This window comes from Myotis myotis, unplaced genomic scaffold (assembly GCF_014108235.1).
Source record: "Myotis myotis isolate mMyoMyo1 unplaced genomic scaffold, mMyoMyo1.p scaffold_m19_p_19, whole genome shotgun sequence".
In the NCBI taxonomy this organism is placed as follows: Eukaryota; Metazoa; Chordata; class Mammalia; order Chiroptera; family Vespertilionidae; genus Myotis; species Myotis myotis.
This window is the reverse complement of record NW_023416323.1, coordinates 539,642-558,038: the sequence shown is the minus strand read 5'-3', so window position 1 is coordinate 558,038 and position 18,397 is coordinate 539,642. Positions and strand designations below refer to the sequence as shown.

The 18,397-nt window shown below is 58.0% G+C and overlaps 4 protein-coding genes across 5 annotated transcripts; all 4 read left to right on the top strand.

Annotated features, from left to right (window-relative positions):
• Positions 1-1,453: 1,453 nt before the first annotated feature.
• APOE (apolipoprotein E) lies at positions 1,454-4,450 on the top strand. Its single transcript, XM_036345835.1, has 4 exons — positions 1,454-1,584; positions 2,576-2,635; positions 3,097-3,274; positions 3,604-4,450. The coding sequence occupies exons 2-4, from the start codon at positions 2,593-2,595 to the stop codon at positions 4,313-4,315; spliced, it is 933 nt and encodes a 310-aa protein (XP_036201728.1). The 5' UTR covers positions 1,454-1,584; positions 2,576-2,592; the 3' UTR covers positions 4,316-4,450.
• A 3,586-nt stretch (positions 4,451-8,036) lies between these two features.
• Positions 8,037-9,986, top strand: LOC118674474 (apolipoprotein C-I-like). Its single transcript, XM_036346331.1, has 4 exons — positions 8,037-8,094; positions 8,216-8,292; positions 8,659-8,773; positions 9,775-9,986. The coding sequence occupies exons 2-4, from the start codon at positions 8,235-8,237 to the stop codon at positions 9,833-9,835; spliced, it is 234 nt and encodes a 77-aa protein (XP_036202224.1). The 5' UTR covers positions 8,037-8,094; positions 8,216-8,234; the 3' UTR covers positions 9,836-9,986.
• A 3,402-nt stretch (positions 9,987-13,388) lies between these two features.
• On the top strand, positions 13,389-15,349 carry APOC4 (apolipoprotein C4). The gene is made up of 3 exons (XM_036346467.1): positions 13,389-13,591; positions 14,621-14,771; positions 15,144-15,349. Exons 1-3 carry the CDS (start codon positions 13,516-13,518, stop codon positions 15,307-15,309), a joined length of 393 nt encoding a protein of 130 aa, XP_036202360.1. The 5' UTR covers positions 13,389-13,515; the 3' UTR covers positions 15,310-15,349.
• A 228-nt stretch (positions 15,350-15,577) lies between these two features.
• On the top strand, positions 15,578-18,397 carry APOC2 (apolipoprotein C2). Of its 2 annotated transcripts, none has more exons than XM_036346218.1 (4): positions 15,578-15,602; positions 16,872-16,947; positions 17,109-17,268; positions 18,145-18,397. In XM_036346218.1, the coding sequence occupies exons 2-4, from the start codon at positions 16,893-16,895 to the stop codon at positions 18,233-18,235; spliced, it is 306 nt and encodes a 101-aa protein (XP_036202111.1). In that variant the 5' UTR covers positions 15,578-15,602; positions 16,872-16,892; the 3' UTR covers positions 18,236-18,397. The 2 variants fall into 2 exon arrangements, with proteins under 2 accessions (XP_036202111.1, XP_036202110.1); XM_036346217.1 differs by lacking the exon at positions 15,578-15,602 and adding an exon at positions 15,840-15,932.

The following is an 18,397-nucleotide window of genomic DNA, read 5'->3' as shown; positions in this document are numbered from 1 at the left end:
AGGGCAGAGGTTTCCTGGAGAATACAGGCACCTGGAAACAATTCAGAATCACTATCTGACAAAGAACAAAAGATAAATTACTTAAAAATTGTAAAACCGTTCGTGCTTTAAAGGACACCATCGAGAAAGACAACCCATACAACGGGAGAAATGTTTGCAAATATATACGGATGGTGACGGAAAAAATAAAGTTAACTGGGAGAAAGGCATGAGTTTAGGATCGGGGGGGGGGGGGGAGGGCTTAGGTCACCTGTGTCTCAGGTGTCTGGTGCTGGGGAGGAGAGGTCACTTGGCCCGCCTAGGGCTCAGGTAATCACCCCTGACTCCCCTAAGGAACTGAAAACGCTGCCTGCCACCCATACATACCCAGGGCTTGGGAGGGAGGCTGCTGAGCAGAAATGAACTCTTACTGCCTGGAAAGCCACAACACCCGTTCCCTGTCCACACCTGGCCTGACACTGAGGCCCCCTTCCTGGGACCGGGGGTTCGGCCTCCCCTGACCCCATGGGATCCAGATCCAATTCTCCCTGTGTGGCCTCACCATCCATCTTAACCTCGTGAAATGACAGCTGCTAGGAGGTTCGTGTTGGAGCTGAGGTAAGACCCACTGTGTGTGAGGTTCTCAGTACTTCCCACGGTACAGCAGATCCTCAGCGTTTTGGTCATTTCCTTACATTGATGAGATGCTGTAGGAGCTTAACTCATTTATATCCCTTAGCCCCTCGGAAAGTTCGCTTCGTTAAACATTTTACCGCAGTTCCAAGGACCGGCTATTGATGAGGTTACATGAGGATTTACGTAGCTTCTTGCATCACTGAACGATGGTGTAAGTGCAGTCATTCCCCCCGTTACGTGGACCAGAAACTGGATGTTCAGACAGGCTTGGTCATTTGCCCAAGGTCACACAGCTGGCAAGGGACAGCCCAGTTCAGGCTGGGCATTGGGTTCCAGAGTCTCCAGTCCTAACTGGGCAGCATGAAAGCTCCAGGCCTGTGGAGGCACGACGTTTGGGCAGCTGGAATCCACAGTGCTGGTGCTGGACTGAATTTCCTCATCTGTGCCCAAGGTCACAGCCAGCGAGGGAGTGAGGACTAAGACCCAGGTTCCATTCTCAAAGCCTAGGCTTTCAGCAGAGCCATCACACTGTCCCCTACCCTCCCGTCTCATTTCTGCCACCAGTTCTCTTCTCCCTCGGACCCAGGGATCCAAGCCCCCGGCCCCCTCCTTTCTCTGACCTAGGATTTCCTGTCCCCAGCCCCCTCCCCAAATTTGATTCATCAGTGGCTGCCTGCTCCTTCCCCTTCCATGCCCAGCCCCACAGAATTGAAGAGGGCGCCTGAGTTTCTGGGTGAGAAGTCACCTCCCCTCCTGGGGGCTGGGGGCATCACAGAGCCTCCAAGCCCCACCTCCTTCCCCCTCGCTGTGTGAAGGGGGAGAACAGCCCACCTCGTGACCAGGGGCTGGCCCAGCTGCCCTAGCCCTGGAGGAGTGGGCGGGGCAGGGAGCCCTATAATTGGAGGAGTCCAGGATCCCTGAGTCCTACTCAGCCAAGGCGGAGGCGAAAGACCGGTTGCTCAGGAGTCGGTGAGAAGCAGAATTGGGGGCACAGAGACCAGCTCAGGGCCTCTGGGGGGGGGGGGGACAAAAGCGGGGGAGGAGGAGGTGACTGTCTTATGTCTGAGTCAGAAAAAGCAGAATCTGGGGATAACTCTGGAGGCAGGGGCCGGGGTGGGGGGAGCTGGACTTTGCGGGGGGGGGGGGGGGGGGAGGGGGCCCACAGGGGCATCCCAAATCAGCCAGAAGGGCTAGACTAGAAGGTGGGGTGGGGGGAGCATCGACCTGTGGAAAACCAGATGAGCCATTGAAAGAGCCCACAAAGTCCTGGCCGGTTTGGCTCAGTGGATAGAGGTTGGCCTGCGGACCAAAGGGTCCCGGGTTCGATTCCGGTCAAGGGTACATGCTCGGGTTGCGGACTCAGACCCCAGTGAGGAGCGTGCAGGAGGCAGCCGATCCATGATTCTCTCATCAAGGATGTTTCTGTCTCTCTCTCCCTCCCCCTTCCTCTCTGAAATAAGGACAAATATTTTTTAAAAAAAACAAAAACCACAAATTTATTGAGCACCTACTGGGTGTCCCCTTCATCCTCAGACTTCCACTCAGGGTGGTGGCAGAGTAGCTAGAGCATTGACCGAAGGAGACTTTTAAATTATTAAATTAGCTAATATGTGGAAGAATGGCACTTAGGTTGAAGATGGAGCTTAGAATGTGAAGGTAGAGCCAGGAATGCAAGACTGGAATTTAGAATGCCCAGTTGGGCTCACAGAGAGCTCGGGGAGGAGGGGTGAATGGAATTTGAACCCTGGGGGAGGAGGATGGAATTTTGGCCGGAGTCGACCTGGGGGATGAGGCGATAGAAGACAATGAGGAGGTTAGACAATAGTACACGTTTGTGATGGGATCAGGAAGATGCAGGTCTGGGGCTAAGTGAGGCCTTAAAGTCCAAGACCCAGTGGGTGGGGCTCTAAGTGGGAGGAGCCCCCACTGGCTATTGATTGACAGTTTCTCCCTCCCCCAGACTGACCGGCGCTGAAGATGAAGGTTCTGTGGGCTGCGTTGGTGGTCACACTCCTGGCAGGTATGGGGCGGTGTTTGCTCAGGCCCCCTGCCCCTGCCCATCCTCACCTGCTCCCCCTGACCCCTTCTATCCCTGTGCCCCTTCTGCTGGTCTCTCTCTTGAGAGGAGGCCCAAGTCTGAGCCCTCTTCTGACATTCACTGGCTCTGAGCAGCTGTGACTCTCTCAGGACCTCACTGTTCCCATTCTTACGATGGGAGTTCAAACAGTTTCCAATGCATTGTTGTCAGGCAGATAGTGAGGGCTACACAAATGTCCGCTGTAATTCTCTTTACTCTCCATCACCCCCGCAGGGAGCACACACCACAGACACTCGGTGAATGCCTGTCCAGTGAGGAAACAGACTGGCCATCCTTCCCCCCTCCCTGCCCATCAGTGCTCTAAAAAGCACAAGAGCATTTGTGAAGCACCTACTGTGTGCTTGAAGGGGGCAGGGGACCTTGACTTGTTTTGTTCCACGCAGGATGCCAGGCCCATGTGGAGGAGGAGGTGAAGCTGGCACCGGAGCCAGAGTGGTGGCAGGTCAGCCAGCCCTGGGAGCAGGCGCTGGGCCGCTTCTGGGATTACCTGCAGTGGGTGCAGACACTGTCTAACAAGGTGCAGGAGGAACTGCTCAGCACCCAGGTCACGGAGGAACTGTCGTGAGTGTCCCCCCCCTGGCCCCTGGCCCTCCTGGCGGGCAGTTCCTGTCTGGAACTCTTCAGGGGTCTGTTCGTTTCTTGCTTCCTCTTGCCGTTTTGAATCCTTGGCTTGACCTCTGATTCCTCCTCAGCTCTTCCTGTCCCTGGCAAGTTCCGTTCTTTCTAGCCCACCTGCTCAGCTCTGCTCCCGGCTGTCTGGGTCCCCTCCTCTCGCCTCTCCCTCTTTCGGGTCTCTCTGTCCCTGTCCCCGTCCCCTTCTTACCCCCTCCACCCCCATCTTTCCCCTTTTTCTCTCCACACACACCTCCTCCCGCCCCCTCCGCCTTCAGGAAGCTGATGGAGGAGACCATGGGGGAGGTGAAGACCTACAAGAAGGAGCTGGAGACGCAGCTGGGCCCCATGACCCAGGAAACGCATGCCCGCCTGTCCAAGGAGCTGCAGGCAGCGCAGGCCCGACTGCGGTCGGACATGGAGGACGTGCGCACCCGCCTGACCCAGTACCGCAACGAGGTGCAGACCATGATGGGCCAGAACTCCGAGGACGTGCGGGCCCGCCTGGCCTCCCAGCTGCGCAAACTGCGCAAACGGCTGCTCCGCGACGCCGACGACCTGCAGAAGCGCCTGGCTCTCTACCGAGTCGGGGCCCGCGAGGGCGCGGAGCGCGGGGTCGGCGTCATCCGCGAGCACCTCTTGCCGCTGGTGGAGCAGGGCCGCGTGCGCGCCATCACCGCCAGCCAGCCGCTGCGGGAGCGGGCGGAGGCCTGGAGCGAGCAGATGCGCGGAAAGCTGGAGTCGATAGGCAGCCGGGCCCGCGACCGCCTCGATGACGTGCGCGACCAGGTGGAGGACCTGCAGACCAAGATGAAGGAGCAGGCCGACCAGATGCGCCTGCAGGCGGAGGACTTCCAGGCCCGCCTCAAGGGCTGGTTCGTGCCCCTGGTGCAAGACATGCAACGCCAGTGGGCCGGGCTGGTGGAGAAGATGCAGATGGCCTTGGGCGCCAGCCCCACCTCCACCCCGGTGCCCAGCGAGAATCAATGAGTGCTGGCCACGCCTGGTGGACCCCACTGCGGCCACCTCCGTGCCCCTCCCCTCTCCCAGCCTGCAGGGCCCTGTCCCTGCCCCACGGCCCCCTGGGGGCCCTGGCTTAATAAAGGTTCAGCAAACTTCACAGCAGCTGCAGGGCATCTGAGTGGTTTTTTACAGCCCCAGCCTCGTTTCTCCTTCCCCACACGGTCCTGTCCCCTCTGAATGCGTGTCCGTCTCTTTGTCTCCTCTCTCGACTCTGTCTCTGCTTCCTCCGGCCCCTCTCTGGGGTGTTCACCTTTCAGGCTCTGCCGCCCCCTCTCTCCTGCCTCTTCCCATTCGGTCCCTGAGACACGGTTCTGGAACAAACCGTCCCCTGGGGTACATTCTGCAGTTACTGCCAGGGGCGGAAGCAGCCTCTGAGCCTGGGTGGCCCAGCTTCGTCACACCCGCTTCGTAGCGCTGTCGGACCCAGAGGCCTGAAACCACCCACGATTTCGCCATTTTACTCCCTCATCATTCTCCCCTTTCTCCACCCAGCTTATCTGGGCCTGCGTCCTGGCCCCTCCTGGCCTCTGAGTGCTGAGAGCCTTCATTTTCCGGCTTCCTGTTCCCCCCTCCCCTCTTTCCTCTCCCTACCTCCAGTTTCTCTTGCCCAGGCCAGCTTCCCCCACACACACACCCTCCCCACCTTCACTCTGAGCTGTGCTTCTTGTCCCCAGCCCTCACTCCTTCCTTCCCTCCGGGTCGCTGGGTCGCTGCTGGGGAGAGAAGGGAGAGGAGCCTCCGGGGAGGGAGTGCTCTCCTGTCCACCCTCGGAGCAGAGCTCCCACCACAAGGGCCAGGCCAGGGCTTGAGCTTGTGTTCACAGGGGGACCTGCATGTCACTCACCCAGGGCTGATCAAGGAGGGGAAGGGTCAGTGGGCCTCCTCCCAGCCAAGCCTGGAGCTGGGCCAAACCCTCTCAGAGCCTCAGTTTCCCTAGATGGCAGTGAGGGAGGACACATCAGTCTCCCATCTGCGGAGACCAATTCTGAGTTCTCATGCATGAAGACGCCTGAGCAGGGAGGGGTCCCGACTCACTGCAGCCCCAGGCAGTTCTAAGAGGTGCGAGAGCCCAGCTGGTGTGGTTCAGTGAGTGTCCACCCAGGAACCGAGAGGTCGCGAATCAATTCCTGATCAGGGCGGGCTCCATCGCTGGAGGGGGGCCACCAATATATTTCTGTCTCTATCCCTCTCCCTTCCTCTCTCTTTAAGATCAATAAAAACAGTCCTAGCCGGTTTGGCTCAGTGGATAGGGCATCGGCCTGCGGACTGAAGGGTCCCGGGTTCGGTTCCTGTCAACGGCATATGCCTAGGTTGCGGGCTCAATCCCCAGTAGGGGGTGTGCAGGAGGCAGCCAATCAATGATTCTCATTGATGTTTCTATCTCTCCCTTCCTCTCTGAAGTCAATAAAAAATATTTTTTAAAAAATCAATGAAAACATATTTTTTAAAAAAGAGGTGGGACAAGGGCTGGGAAGGAGCTTCGGGGAACAAGGCTGGCAGGGGGTGCTACGGGCACTGCGGGCAGAGGCTGACCCCAGCAGGGATCTGGAGAGACAGCCTGGAGTCGGGAAGGGGGGAGACGAGCACCCCCACATTTGCCCCTCACTGCGTCTTTGAATGTTCTTGGCTGGTCCTCCGTTTCCCCACCTGTAACCGAATGCCCCTATTGTTGAGGTGAGGATGAGACTGAACATGCAAAGTTGTTCTACTCTCGTGGGGCCGGATACGGAGGGAGCAGGCCTTTGGGTGGGTGTCTGGGGAACGCTGGCTCACGAGGAAAGCAGGTGCCTGGGAAGACAGCTCGGCTCGGGGCTGACAGAGGCTGGAAGCTGCTGAGCTGGCCGGAGGGGTGTTGCAATCTTGCCAGGATCCGGTCTCTGTGTCCCTTTCACAACCAGCCCCCTCACCCCCAGGCTGACACGTGGTTGTGGGGGCACAAGGCCAGCCAACCTAGAGTCTGGGGCCCGAGGCCACCCTCCCCTGAGCTGCCAGGGGTCACTGACGGTCAGAGGCAGCTGAGAAGAAGGGAAGAAGCACTGGACTTCAGCCCTGGGGGACAGATGTAGAGCTGGGGGGGGAGGGGGGAGAGGCGCCGGGGCTTGGTGCCAGGAGGGGCCTGTGAGGCTGAAGAAGAGCAGCGGAGTGTCTCCAGGGGCCCCTGGCGGCCTGGAGGTGGTGTGGCAATGCAAGGGCGTGGCGCCTGGCGGGATGATGGGGGCCCTGGGAGCCTTGCAGAGGGGGCTGCGTGGTTTAGACAGGCTGAAAAGACCTGGCCCCCAAAGGGGGGTTGGGGACTGTGAAGTTAAGACCCCAGGGAGGCCCTAGCCAGTTTGGCTCAGTGGACAGAGCGTCAGCCTGCGGGCTGAAGGGTCCCGGGTTCGATTCCGGTCAAGGGCACATGCCTGGGTTGTGGGCTCGATCCCCAGTGTGGGACGTGCAGGAGGCAGCCAATCCATGATTCTCTCTCATCATTAATATTTCTCTCTCCCTCTCCCTCTCCCTTACTCTCTGAAATCAATAAAAAAAAAAAAAAAAAAAAAAAGACCCCGGGGAGGCCTGAAATATGTCAGATGCGAAGCTTAAAGGGCTAGAGCAGTGGTTCCCAACGTGGGGCACAGGCCCCACAGGGGGGCAATTTGATTTTTAAGGGGGGCAATTCGAGAATGAGTTATTAACAGTGAATTTTTTGCATTTCTTATGGTTCTAGGGGCCTCATATAAATATGTATTGTGACATATTTATGCATTTCAGTTCTCTATTGTATGTTTTGAAACTTTATTTGCTATTTTTTCATCTCCCTTCATATTATTATTATTATTTAAAACAATTTCTTAGTGATTTCTTCCTCAATCCTTCAACTGTCCTTTCGTCCTTTTATTTTTCTCTTTCGTGGATGCCATGTTCTTTGGAAGCTTGTTTAGACCAAGTTACTGGCCTTTTAGGCTTCCTCCACGTAAATAGGAGCTCACTTTTTGAATAATGAGAATTATATGTCATGTTGGGGGGGTGGCAATCAGGATTTTAGAGATGCTTAGGTGGGGCATGGGAACCACCGGGCTAGTGTGAATGGAGGGGGCATGGGTGGACCCCACAGACATAGAACGAGAGTTGTTAGAGCCCTAGCTGGTTTGGCTCAATGGATAGAGCGTCGGCCTGCAGATTGAAGGGTCCCGGGTTCGATTCTAGCCAAGGGCACATGCCTGGGTTGCAGGCTTGATCCCCAGTAGGGGGCATGCAGGAGGCAGCCAATTGGTGATTCTCTCTTACCATTGATGTTTCTATCTCTTTCTCCCTCTCCTTTCCTCTCTAAAATCAATAAAATATATATATATTTTTAAAAGTTGTTAGAGCTAAAGAGGCTAAGAAGAGGGAGGGGATGGGAGAGGTGGCCTGGGGCACCATGGGAGTGGGGTGACTAAGTAACCCGTTCCTGAGAGACCTCCGGACGCTGGGAGACTGTGTGAAGCAGGAGGGGAGGGGCAGGAAGCCCGCGGAGGCCCCGCACTCAGGGAGATTTGGAGGGAAAGGTAATGAACAGCGGGAAGCTTCGGGCCAAGGGACTTGCCTGTGTCCCACCTGGCGCCCATCCCCACCAGCCTGGGATGTAAGAGGGAAAGGTGTTTGGCACAGAGAGGCAGGCACCAGGGGAGGCGCAGGGGGAGGGAACCTGCCCCGCCCTCTCCAGGGACCATAAAGGCCAGGCCAGCCTGCGACCTGCTACCCCTGCTGTCCAGCAACTGATTCAGGTTGGTGCTTGGTGCCCCAGAGGGACCCTCCACACACCAAGAGCACAAGCAAAAGGTTTGGGGGAACCTCAGGGGAGGGGGAGGGGCGCCACAGATCACCCCACCCCGCCTCTCCCTCCAGAGTGCCCTCCGGCCCAGCCATGAAGCTCCTGCTGTCGCTCTCGGTCTTGGCGGTGGCTCTGTTGATGGTTTTGGAAGGTAAAAGTGGGTGGGATGGGAGAATCTGGGGCTCAGGATTGGGGAGCATGAAGCTGCCCTGGGCCTGGGATCCAGGCGTAGAGGACCCTTGAGAGCTTGGGGGCCCCTCCTGGGCCCTGGTTCCCCTATTGCCCATTGGTCACCCCCACTACTACCCGGCCAGGTGGGCTCTGGGGGGGGTCCTCTCAGCAGGCGGCAATACTCCGCAGCTTGAACACCACCTGGTCCCTCCAGGACCCTCCCCTCCCATCCTAACACCATGATCCCCAAGAACCACATCCAAGGGTCTCCTTTTCCACCCCGGGAAGCTCATCCGAAGGGCGCCCAGTACTGAAGTTGTTGCTCTCCTGCTTCTCTTCTGGGCAGGCCCAGCTCCGGCCCAGGCCGACTCAGACATCCTGGGCAACCTGCAGAAACCTTGGGACACCATGAAGGACCAGGTCCAGAAAGTCATTGAAACAGTCAAAAAGTCTGACGCCTGGTTAGGACCCTTCCCAGGGCATGGGAGGACGGGGGAAGGGCGGAGGGAAGGGGAGTATGAATTAACAGACTGAGAAAACCGACAAAATCCCTGCGGTCACACAGCTGGATCTCAGGGCGCTCAGACTTGGGGGATGGGCTCCCTGACTCTCCCATCCAGCCACACTGGAGAGATGGTGCTGGGTGGCGGTGAAGGATCCAAGCTTGGGGGTTGGACAGATCTGGGGCCACAGGCTGGCAAAGACGCGCTACTCCCTGTGTGAGCATGAGCCCCAGTTTCCTCATCTGCAAAATGGCTGGTTCTGAGGGGACCCTTGCATACCGCCTGGCACATTGTAAATGCTCAACACAGCGTTGAACCAGCATTGCTCCTTTTGGTGAGAATCATTTATTCATGAGCAAATATTCATTGAGCATCTGCTGAGTGCCAGGAACTCGTCCAGTGGGGGGAATAATAGCGTCCCAGCCCACAGAGCTCTGACCTTCTGGGGGCAGGGTGAGGGTTGGAGAACGAAGGAAACCAGTGAATTCCCAGAATCCGCGCAGACAAAGCCGAGCATTGAGACATAAGCCGGGTGTGTGTAAACAATCAAGGACTGGGGAGGGGATTTTGCAGACTTGGTGACGGGGTCTTTTCTGAAGAGATAACACTTTATATTGAGGTCTAGCCCTGGTTGGGTAGCTCAGTTGGTAGAACGTCCCCCGGGTACGCCATGGTTGGGGGTTCGGTCCCGGGTCAGGACACACACAAGAATCAAGAGATGTCAGGCCGTGAAAGCCAGGCCACGGCAAAGTGTTCTGACTTTAAGGAGCTCTGGTGCATCTGGGAAACTGAGGCACAGAAATTGGGCCACTCAGCCCAGGGCTCTTCCCCATCCCACAGGGGCTGGGGTGGGGGACCCCTCGGCGGGATTTGGGCATCTCAGGAGAGGCAAGACAAAGTGACACTCCCCCTCTCCCACCCTCCTCCATCCCCCACCCCCACCCTGTCTCTCCTTACAGGAAATGGATTTCGGGTAAATTCCATAAAGCTAAGGAGTCAATAAAAAATCCATTCTCCTGAACACCAGGAGGGCTGCCCCTTTCTTGTGTGGCTGCGCCCCTGGAGGGGGCTCTAACATTTCCCCCGCACCGGCCCCCTGTGCAGAGGACTTCCTCCATTATGCCCCACATTCCCTCCCACCACCACCACCAATAAAAATCCTATAGAGAAATCTGAGTGTTTCTTTCCTCTGGGGCAGGGCTTTGGGGCAGGGTGGGGGTTGCACCTTGGAAAAAGAGAACTGAAATATATGGCACCTTCCCCGTGCCGAGGGCTTGGGACTTTGTGATCTCAAGAGAATCTGCACACGAACCTTGGGAGCTGGGCCCTATGGCTCCCAGGAGGACTCTGAAGTCCCGAGAGGCGAAGACCCTTGTGCAAGGTCACACAGCCAGGAAGTGGAGACCTGGACAGCACCCCAGCCTGGGGCATACAGCTCTTCCCGGGTGGGCTGCCCAAGATAAGGACCTGGGGTGGGTCGTCCCCATGCACACAGTAGGTGTTTATTACACTTTCCATGGGTAATGAAGGGGGGCCTGGAAGAGAGCAAGGTTAGGACCTGGGCTAGGGCCCTGAAAGAGACCCACCCCATCTCCACCCTCCAAGTCTCGGGGTTGATGTCCCCTCCTCCAGGAAGTCCTCCTTCACCCCTTGGCTGAGTCAAACCCCTATATCCCAACCCTGCCCAGTCTGGTTGTCACCGTCTGGTGATGGCCGTCTCCCCCACTGGACTGTGAGCCCCCGGAGGACAGGGCCAAGGCTGTTCGTCACCACCATGTCCCCAGGACAGGGCATAGTGCAGGGGCTCCATAATATTTGGTGAGTGGGGATAAGGACACATATGTAATAACTTAATCAATAAAAAATTAAAAATAATAATAATAATAATATTTGGTGAAACAAATGTGCTAAATCTGGAAAAACAAAACAAAAACACGAAGCATTAAATTTTTACAAAACCCCTCTAGGTAGGCTCTCGCCGACCCCGACGTACAGAGGAAGAAGCGGAGTGAGACACAGTCGGTTAAAGTCGCCGCCACAGCCCGCAGGGGGGGAGGGGGGGGTCCCAGGGCCACATTCTCCCTCAGTCCCCCTCCCTCTTCCCCGAGTCACCCTGCCTCATCCCTCATTAGATAACAACCGGGTGAGGCATTGCGCTATGGTTGGCCAGTGGGTTTGAGTATATTCTGAACAACATAAACTGATGAACAAAAACAAATCCAGAGAAGCATCGAGCAGACCGTCCCACCTCAGAGGGAAGGCAGGGGAGGGGGGAGGGCAGGTAAGAGATCAACCAAAGGACTTGTGTGTGTGTGCACATAGACCTAACCCACGGACACAGACAGTAGAGAGTGAGGGCATGTGCCGGGGGGTGGGGGTGGCTGGGGAGCGGTCAATGGGGGGAAAATACTTTAAACAATAAAGAATTTAAATTTTTTTTTAAAAAGAGTATATTTTGTACCCCTTTAATTGAACAAGTACTAATTTTTACTTGGCCATTTCTCTAGCAGTTTAGAGCCAATCAATCTCTTTTCTTCTTTTTTAAAAATCCTCACCCAAGGACAAGCTTAGAGAGAGAGAGAGAGAGAGAGAGAGAGAGAGAGAGACATGTGGGAGAGAAATATCAATCTGTTGCCTCCCATACATACCCTGACAGAGGATCGAACCTGCAACCTTTTGGTGCATGGGGACATGGGGACAACACACCAACCAACTGAGCCACACGGGCCAGGGCTCACTGCTTTGGAATAGAGCCTCAAACTTGGGGCCGACACACACACACTGGGGTCTGCAGGCCTGCCGACCGCTTGCAAATCACCCCCCCACACCTTCCTCAGGACCTCTCTGCCCCCAACACGCCCCCCTCCTGCCCGGTTGTTTTCGAGCTGCCTCTGAGGTCCACCCTGAACGACGTTCAGCCTGTTCCTGGCCCCGAGGTGGGCAAACATTGCAAGAAGCAAACAGCAAACAGTCCAGCTGACCTTGGAGCTGGGGCAGGGGTCAGCGACCTCCCTCTTGGCCTCTGGGGTTCAGGCGGGGAGGTGGGGCAGCGGGCGCTCTGGCTTGGCGAGGTAGCCTGAGGTGTCCGGGTGAGGAGCTGTGCGTGGGTAAGTGGCCTTCCCCGCACTCCCACCCGGCAGCCTCCGTTTCCCCATCTGCGAAATGGGAATGATACAGAGGCCCACTTCCTAGGGCCGCTGTGAGTTACGTCAGCGAGTTAATGCGCTAAAGCCCTGCCCAAGCGCCTGGTGCTCCGGGAAACACAAGCTTCATAAACAACAGCTGACAGGGCCCCAGCATCTCTGCGGCGTACCTGGCACGGCCCTCGGCGCTGTGCGTGAACAGTCTCCCTGGGTGGGTGGTCCATGACCCCCTGTGCGGGTGTTCAGGCTGGGCCCCAGCTGGGGTTGCCAGATTTCCTCCTACAAACACAGGACGCCCCGTGAGACCTGAATTTCAGATAAACAACAGATCATTTTTAGTATAATTCCCAAATGCTGAATGGGACATACTTACACTGGAAGTAAAATGCGTCATTTATCTGAAATGCCCACATCACCGGGAGTCCTGCATTTTATCTGGCAACCCTAGACCGAGGACTTCTTTTTAAAAATAATTTTCATATAGATATAGATATAGATATAGATAGATATAGATATAGATATAGATATAGATATAGATATAGATATAGATATATAAAATCCATCGACACAGACAATAGGGTGGTGAAGGCCTGGGGTAGAGGATGGGGGTGGGCTAGAGGGGTCAACGGGGAGGGGGGCATATGTAATACTTTCAACAATAAAGATTTTGAAAAAATAAAAGAAAAAATAAAATAATTTTCTGTTTTATGTTGTCTTTGTTTTGAGAGAGAGAGAGAGAAACATCAATATGTTGTTCCACTTATTTATATTCATTGGTTGATTCTTGTATGTGCCCTGACCTGGGATCGAACCCACAACCTTGGAGTATCAGTATGACGCGCTCATCAACTGAGCTACCCGGCCAGGGCAAAATAGGCTCATTTTCTTTCTGTCTAGCGTTGGGCACCAACCTGATGCCGACAACCTCCTACTACACGCATCTGGAGCCTTCCCTGCCGGGCCTCACCCAGCCTTCACATGGACTCTGCATGGCAGGTGCTTATTACCACCCCCATTTTACAGATGAAAACACTGAGGCCCAGAGAAGGGGATGTATTTGCCCAGGCCACGTGGTGAGGGTGTGTCTGGCCCTATAGCCAAGAGATGTTAGAGAAGAAAGAAATAATCGTACACAGCTATGATCTATGACCACATTCATGGCCAGGCTCTGTGTTAGCACCTTTCCTTGTATCATCTCCTTGAGTTAATGTCCTGCCTGAAGCATGGATTGTGGGCCCATTTTACAGAGCAGGAAACTGAGGCCAGAACTGGTGACTGGCCCATGAAGTCACATGGGTGGAGCCAGGGTTTGAACCTGGTTCAGCACCAAAGGCCAACGAATGTTCTGCCTTCCCCTCTCTTGCCAGGAGCTGGGAAGGCAGGCAGGAGGGAGGCCAGCGGGGGCGGGCGTAGCCTCTGATTGTCACGGCCATGTAGGTCCCTCTCTCTGAAGTCCCTGCCAAGGGGCGTGGGAGGCAGGGGGGGAGGGCTGTGTGCGGTGCAGCCTCCCCTCCCCCAGCCCGGATCACTGAGCACAGAGAGACAGAGCCCCCAGAAATGCTGCTCCCTGGACTCAGGCCCCGGGCCCTAGCCGCCCTCGGCCTCTGCGCTGTGGTCCTGGCCTGTGTTGTGGGTGAGAAGTTGTGGGTGGGGGGCTTTGGGGACCCCGCAGCGGCAGGGGATGAGTGTGACTGTGACGTGCAGTGCAGTTTGTAGACATGCATGCTCTTGGCGAGTGTGTGTCAGCGGCAGTTGTGTGTGAAGTGTGTATGTGGGGTTGGAACACATGCCAGGGGTCATGCATGTGTGTGTAAGCATGAATGTGCAGTCCTGGTGAACGTGTGCGTCTCTGTGAGCATGCGTGTGTATGCCTACGCGCGCACGTGTGCCTTTGTGGGGTCTTCATGCAAAAGCTTTGAGTGTGTCCACGTGTGAGGGTGTGTGTGAGCACCGGAGCGAGTCCACCTGGGTGTGCTCGTGCACGTACCGTTTTAACACGTATACAGCGCCTCAGTGTGCAAGGCGCCGGTGCGAGTGCCTGACACGAGTTCGTTCTGAATCCCACGGTAACCCGTGAGGTGGGTCCTGTCATCAGCCCATGCCACAGAAAGGGAAACTGAGTCTGGAAGAGGGTCAGTCACTGGCCGAGGGCACACGGCCCGTCACATGGGTGCCTCTGTACACGCGTGTACATGTGCAGCTGTGTGGTGGCTGCTCTGTGGGTGAGGCTTTGCGGGGGGCAAGGGAGGGCAGCGCCCACCAGGACAGCACAGCCCTGCCGGCTCCGTCCCCGGGGCACCGGCCTCCTGTGCCCTGGAGGGAGTTCGGTATGGGGGTCACGGGAGAACGGAGGGGCAGCAAGATCCGTGGTGAAGGAGGCACCAGGACAGACACCGGGGTCGGAGAGGTGGGGGGACGGGCGAGGGAGAGAACCACAGGCAGACAGAGGGGTGACAGGAGGGGCCGCGGGCACAGGGGGGAAGGGAGGTGACCAATGGCTGCAGGAGGGCAGCGGCGAGAGAGTGGGACATATAAGGGGGTGAAGGCCAGCAGACCTGGCGAAGGGCTGCCCCTGGGCCACCAGGAGTGACAGCGACAGCGGGCAGGGAGGGAGCAGGGTTCTGGGATCCCAGCCTACCCAAGGCGCCCCTGTCACCCCCAGAATGCCAGCGAGGAGTGCATGCAGGCACCCCGAGCCCCCCGACCCCCCCGCCCGGCCTGGCAAGTAGTTCCTGGAACCTGGTGCGCGAGAAGGTGAAGGGGCTGGTGGGGCCGCTGGTGACAAAGACCAGAGACACGTGGCAGTGGTTCCAGTGAGTAAACACGAGAGGGGCTGGGGGCTGGACCCCTGGGTCTGAGGGAGGAGGGGCTGGGCCTGGACCCCTGGGTGTGAGGGAGGAGGGGCTGGGGGCCTGGACGCCTGGGTCTGAGGGAGGAGGGGCTGGGCCTGGACCCCTGGGTGTGAGGGAGGAGGGGCTGGGGGCCTGGACGCCTGGGTCTGAGGGAGGAGGGGCTGGGGGCCTGGACCCCTGGGTCTGAGGGAGGAGGGGTTGGGGGCTGGACCCCTGGGTCTGAGGGAGGAGGGGCTGGGGGCCTGGACCCCTGGGTCTGAGGGAGGAGGAGGTGAATGAGGCAACGTGTTGGGGGTAGCTGGGGTCTCAACTGTGACATCCCCTCTCCCACAGGGTCCCCCCAGCCGTCCAGGGCTTTGTGCAGACCTACTATGAGGACCACCTAAAGGACCTGGGTCCCCGCGCCCAGGCCTGGCTCCGAAGCTCCAAGGACAACCTCCTGAACAAGGCCCACAACCTGTGCCCCCAACTTCTCTGTGGGGAGAGGGACCGGGGTTAAAGCGTTCACAGCCTCCACAATAAAGACATTCTTGTCTGTGTCCCTGTCCCAGTCTGTTCTCCATGAGGCCAGAGATGAGCCCACTCCAAGCACCCCCCCCCAGTTAATGAGGAAGTGACCCCCCCAAAAGGGAGGGGTAGTCAGTGCGTGCGCGGGGGCGGGGGGGGAGGAGTGGCCTAGGGGAAGGAGTCAGGGGGGTGCCCACCCTCAGTCCTCAGACCGGCTTCGGGCTTGTGTGGGGTGGAGACTTCCGGCTCCTCCGTTTGGGGTGTAGGGTGGAAGCTGGAGAGGAGGTGGGTTCACAGGTCCCCACAGACACCCCTCATTCAGAGCTCTGCCTCCACGTCCCATGCGATGAAGACCCCAGATCCCACTCCCGGGGGGGGCGCCCAAGGCCCCCAACCCCTCCACAGCCCCCACGCGGCCTGTCACTCTCAGGGGTAGAATTTTCAGAGGGGGGCTTGACCTCAGGGGATGTGGCTGCCCTTATGGCCCAACCCCACCCCCTCTGTGGCTCTGTTGGCCTGGACTTTGGCCTAGGCAGCCCGGTGGAGGGGAGGTGGATCCCAGGAGCTATAAAGCCTTTGGGAGCTGGGCTGGTGAGGACCTCCCGCCAGAATCTGGTAAGAGAGGGACCGAGATGGGGGAGGTGGTCAGCGGGGAGGGAGCAAAGATTGTTCAAAAGTCAGGAGGGCCCTACCGGTTTGGCTCACTGGATAGAGCGTCCGTCCTCCGACTGAAGGGTCCCGGGTTCGATTCCAGTCAAGGGCACGTACCCCGGTTGCAGGCTGGATCCCTGGCCCTGGTCGGGGCGCATGCAGGAGGCAACCCATCGATGTGTCTCTCTCACATCGATGTTTCTCTCTCTCTGTGTCTCTCCCCCTCCCTTCCATTCTCTCTAAAAATCAATGGAAAAATGTCCACCGGTGAGGATTAACCAAAAAAATAAAGTCAGGGTGTTAGATTCCTGGGTTAGAAACACGGAATTTAGGATTGTGGACCTTGGTCCAGGCGGGCACCCCTCCTGGGCCAGCTCTCCACCTCTTCACAGCGACACAGGCTGAGGGAGCGAAGGGGGAGAGCAGGGTGGCAGACAAAGCTCAGCCAAACGGTGGTCCTTAGCTGAGCCCCGGCCCAAGGCCCTGCAGGCTGCATCAGCGGAGGCGTCCCCAGGCTCCAGCGCAGCCTTCCCCCCAGAGCAGGTGTCTCCAGGGAACACACGGTATTTTCCTCATTTGATACCTGCTCATTGCATTCTCTCTCCTGTCCGCTTCCTAAGGGCTGGCCCTGGCTGTGCTCACGGCCAGGTCCGGAGCTGTGCCTGACACGTGATAGATGCTCAAGAAATGCTTCTTGAGTGAATGAATGGGTGTGAGAATTACGATGTTAAAATCAGGAGTAGAGTCACAGGATGTTAGACAGGGAGGCGCAAGCCAACCCACGAGGAGCTTGACTTGGGTGTGAAGGGGGGGCGGGGGAAGGGAGAGGGAGCTCAGCCCCCCTTTGAGGGCGGGGACCCCAGGAATAGATGCCTCCAGTGGCCTGCCCCACCCTCTCCTCAGCGTTCCAGCACTCCTGACGCCATGGGCACCCGATACCTCCTGGCTCTGTTTCTCATCCTCCTGGTATTGGGATTTGGTGAGTGTGGTCGGCAGGGGAGGCGGGTCTGCGGGAGGGGGATGTGCCCTAAGCATCTTCCCATCACAGTTCTAGTCTGGCCTTGGCCCTGCACCCCCCTTCCCTGCCCACTCCCCTCTGCTGCAGGCCCATCAGCTCTCCTAACCCACTCTCCCCTGCAGAGGTCCAGGGGGCCCCTACGCCCCGGCAAGATGAGGCCGCCAGTGCCACGCTGTTCTCCCAGATGCAGGAATCACTTCTTGGTTACTGGGATACAGCCAAAACCGCCGCCCAGGACCTGTACAGGAAGACCTACCTGCCCTCCATGGATAAGAAGATCAGGTACCCCCCCCCCCCCCCCCCCCCCCCCCCCCCGCCCAGACACCAGGAGTCCCAGCCCCGGCCCCTCCTCCCTCAGACTCAGGGGTCTAGTTCAAACCTACGCTCTTTCAAGGCCCAAGTATCTCAGTCCCCACCCCCCAACCCCATCAGAACCTGAGAGTCTGAGAACCCAGCCCTGTCCTACCTAGGATTCCAGGAGCTTGGGTTGCAGCCACCTTTACCTGAAGGACATGTGATTCTGGCCCCCAGCCCCTCCTCCTTCAGACCCAGGAGTCCAGGCCCCCAGCCCCTACTCCCTCAGACCCAGGAGTCCGGGCCCCCAGCCCCTCCTCCCTCAGACCCAGGAGTCCAGGCCCCCAGCCCCTCCTCCCTCAGACCCAGGAGTCCGGGCCCCCAGCCCCTCCTCCCTCAGACCCAGGAGTCCGGGCCCCCCGCCCCTCCTCCCTCAGACCCAGGAGTCCGGGCCCCCAGACCTCCTCCCTCAGACCCAGGAGTGCAGACCCCAGCCCCTCCTCCCTCAGACCCAGGAGTCCGGGCCGCCAGCCCCTCCTCCCTCAGACCCAGGAGTCCGGGCCCCCAGCCCCTCCTCCCTCAGACCCAGGAGTCCAGGCCCCCAGCCCCTCCTCCCTCAGACCCAGGAGTCCGGGCCCCCAGCCCCTCTTCCCTCAGACCCATGAGTCCGGGCCCCCAGCCCCTCCTCCCTCAGACCCAGGAGTCCAGGCCCCCAGCCCCTCCTCCCTCAGACCCAGGAGTGCAGACCCCAGCCCCTCCTCCCTCAGACCCAGGAGTCCGGGCCCCCAGCCCCTCCTCCCTCAGACCCAGGAGTCCGGGCCCCCAGCCCCATCCCTTCTCAGACTCTCTGTCCTTTCTCCACAGGGACGTGTACAGCGAAAGCACGGCAGCTGTGACCACTTATGCAGGGATTTTTACTGACCAGGTCTTGTATATGCTGAAGGGAGAAGAGTAACAGCTGGGCCCCAATCACAGGAGAGGGCATCCTCCAGACCCCAGCAACCCCTCGGCTCCCTGACCACCCCCACCCTCCCACTTCCTAGCAGCTCTCAGCATCCTGCTCTCAACTTTCGCCTGATTTCTTATCAATAAAAAGAAAAAAGCCAAGTGTATTCTC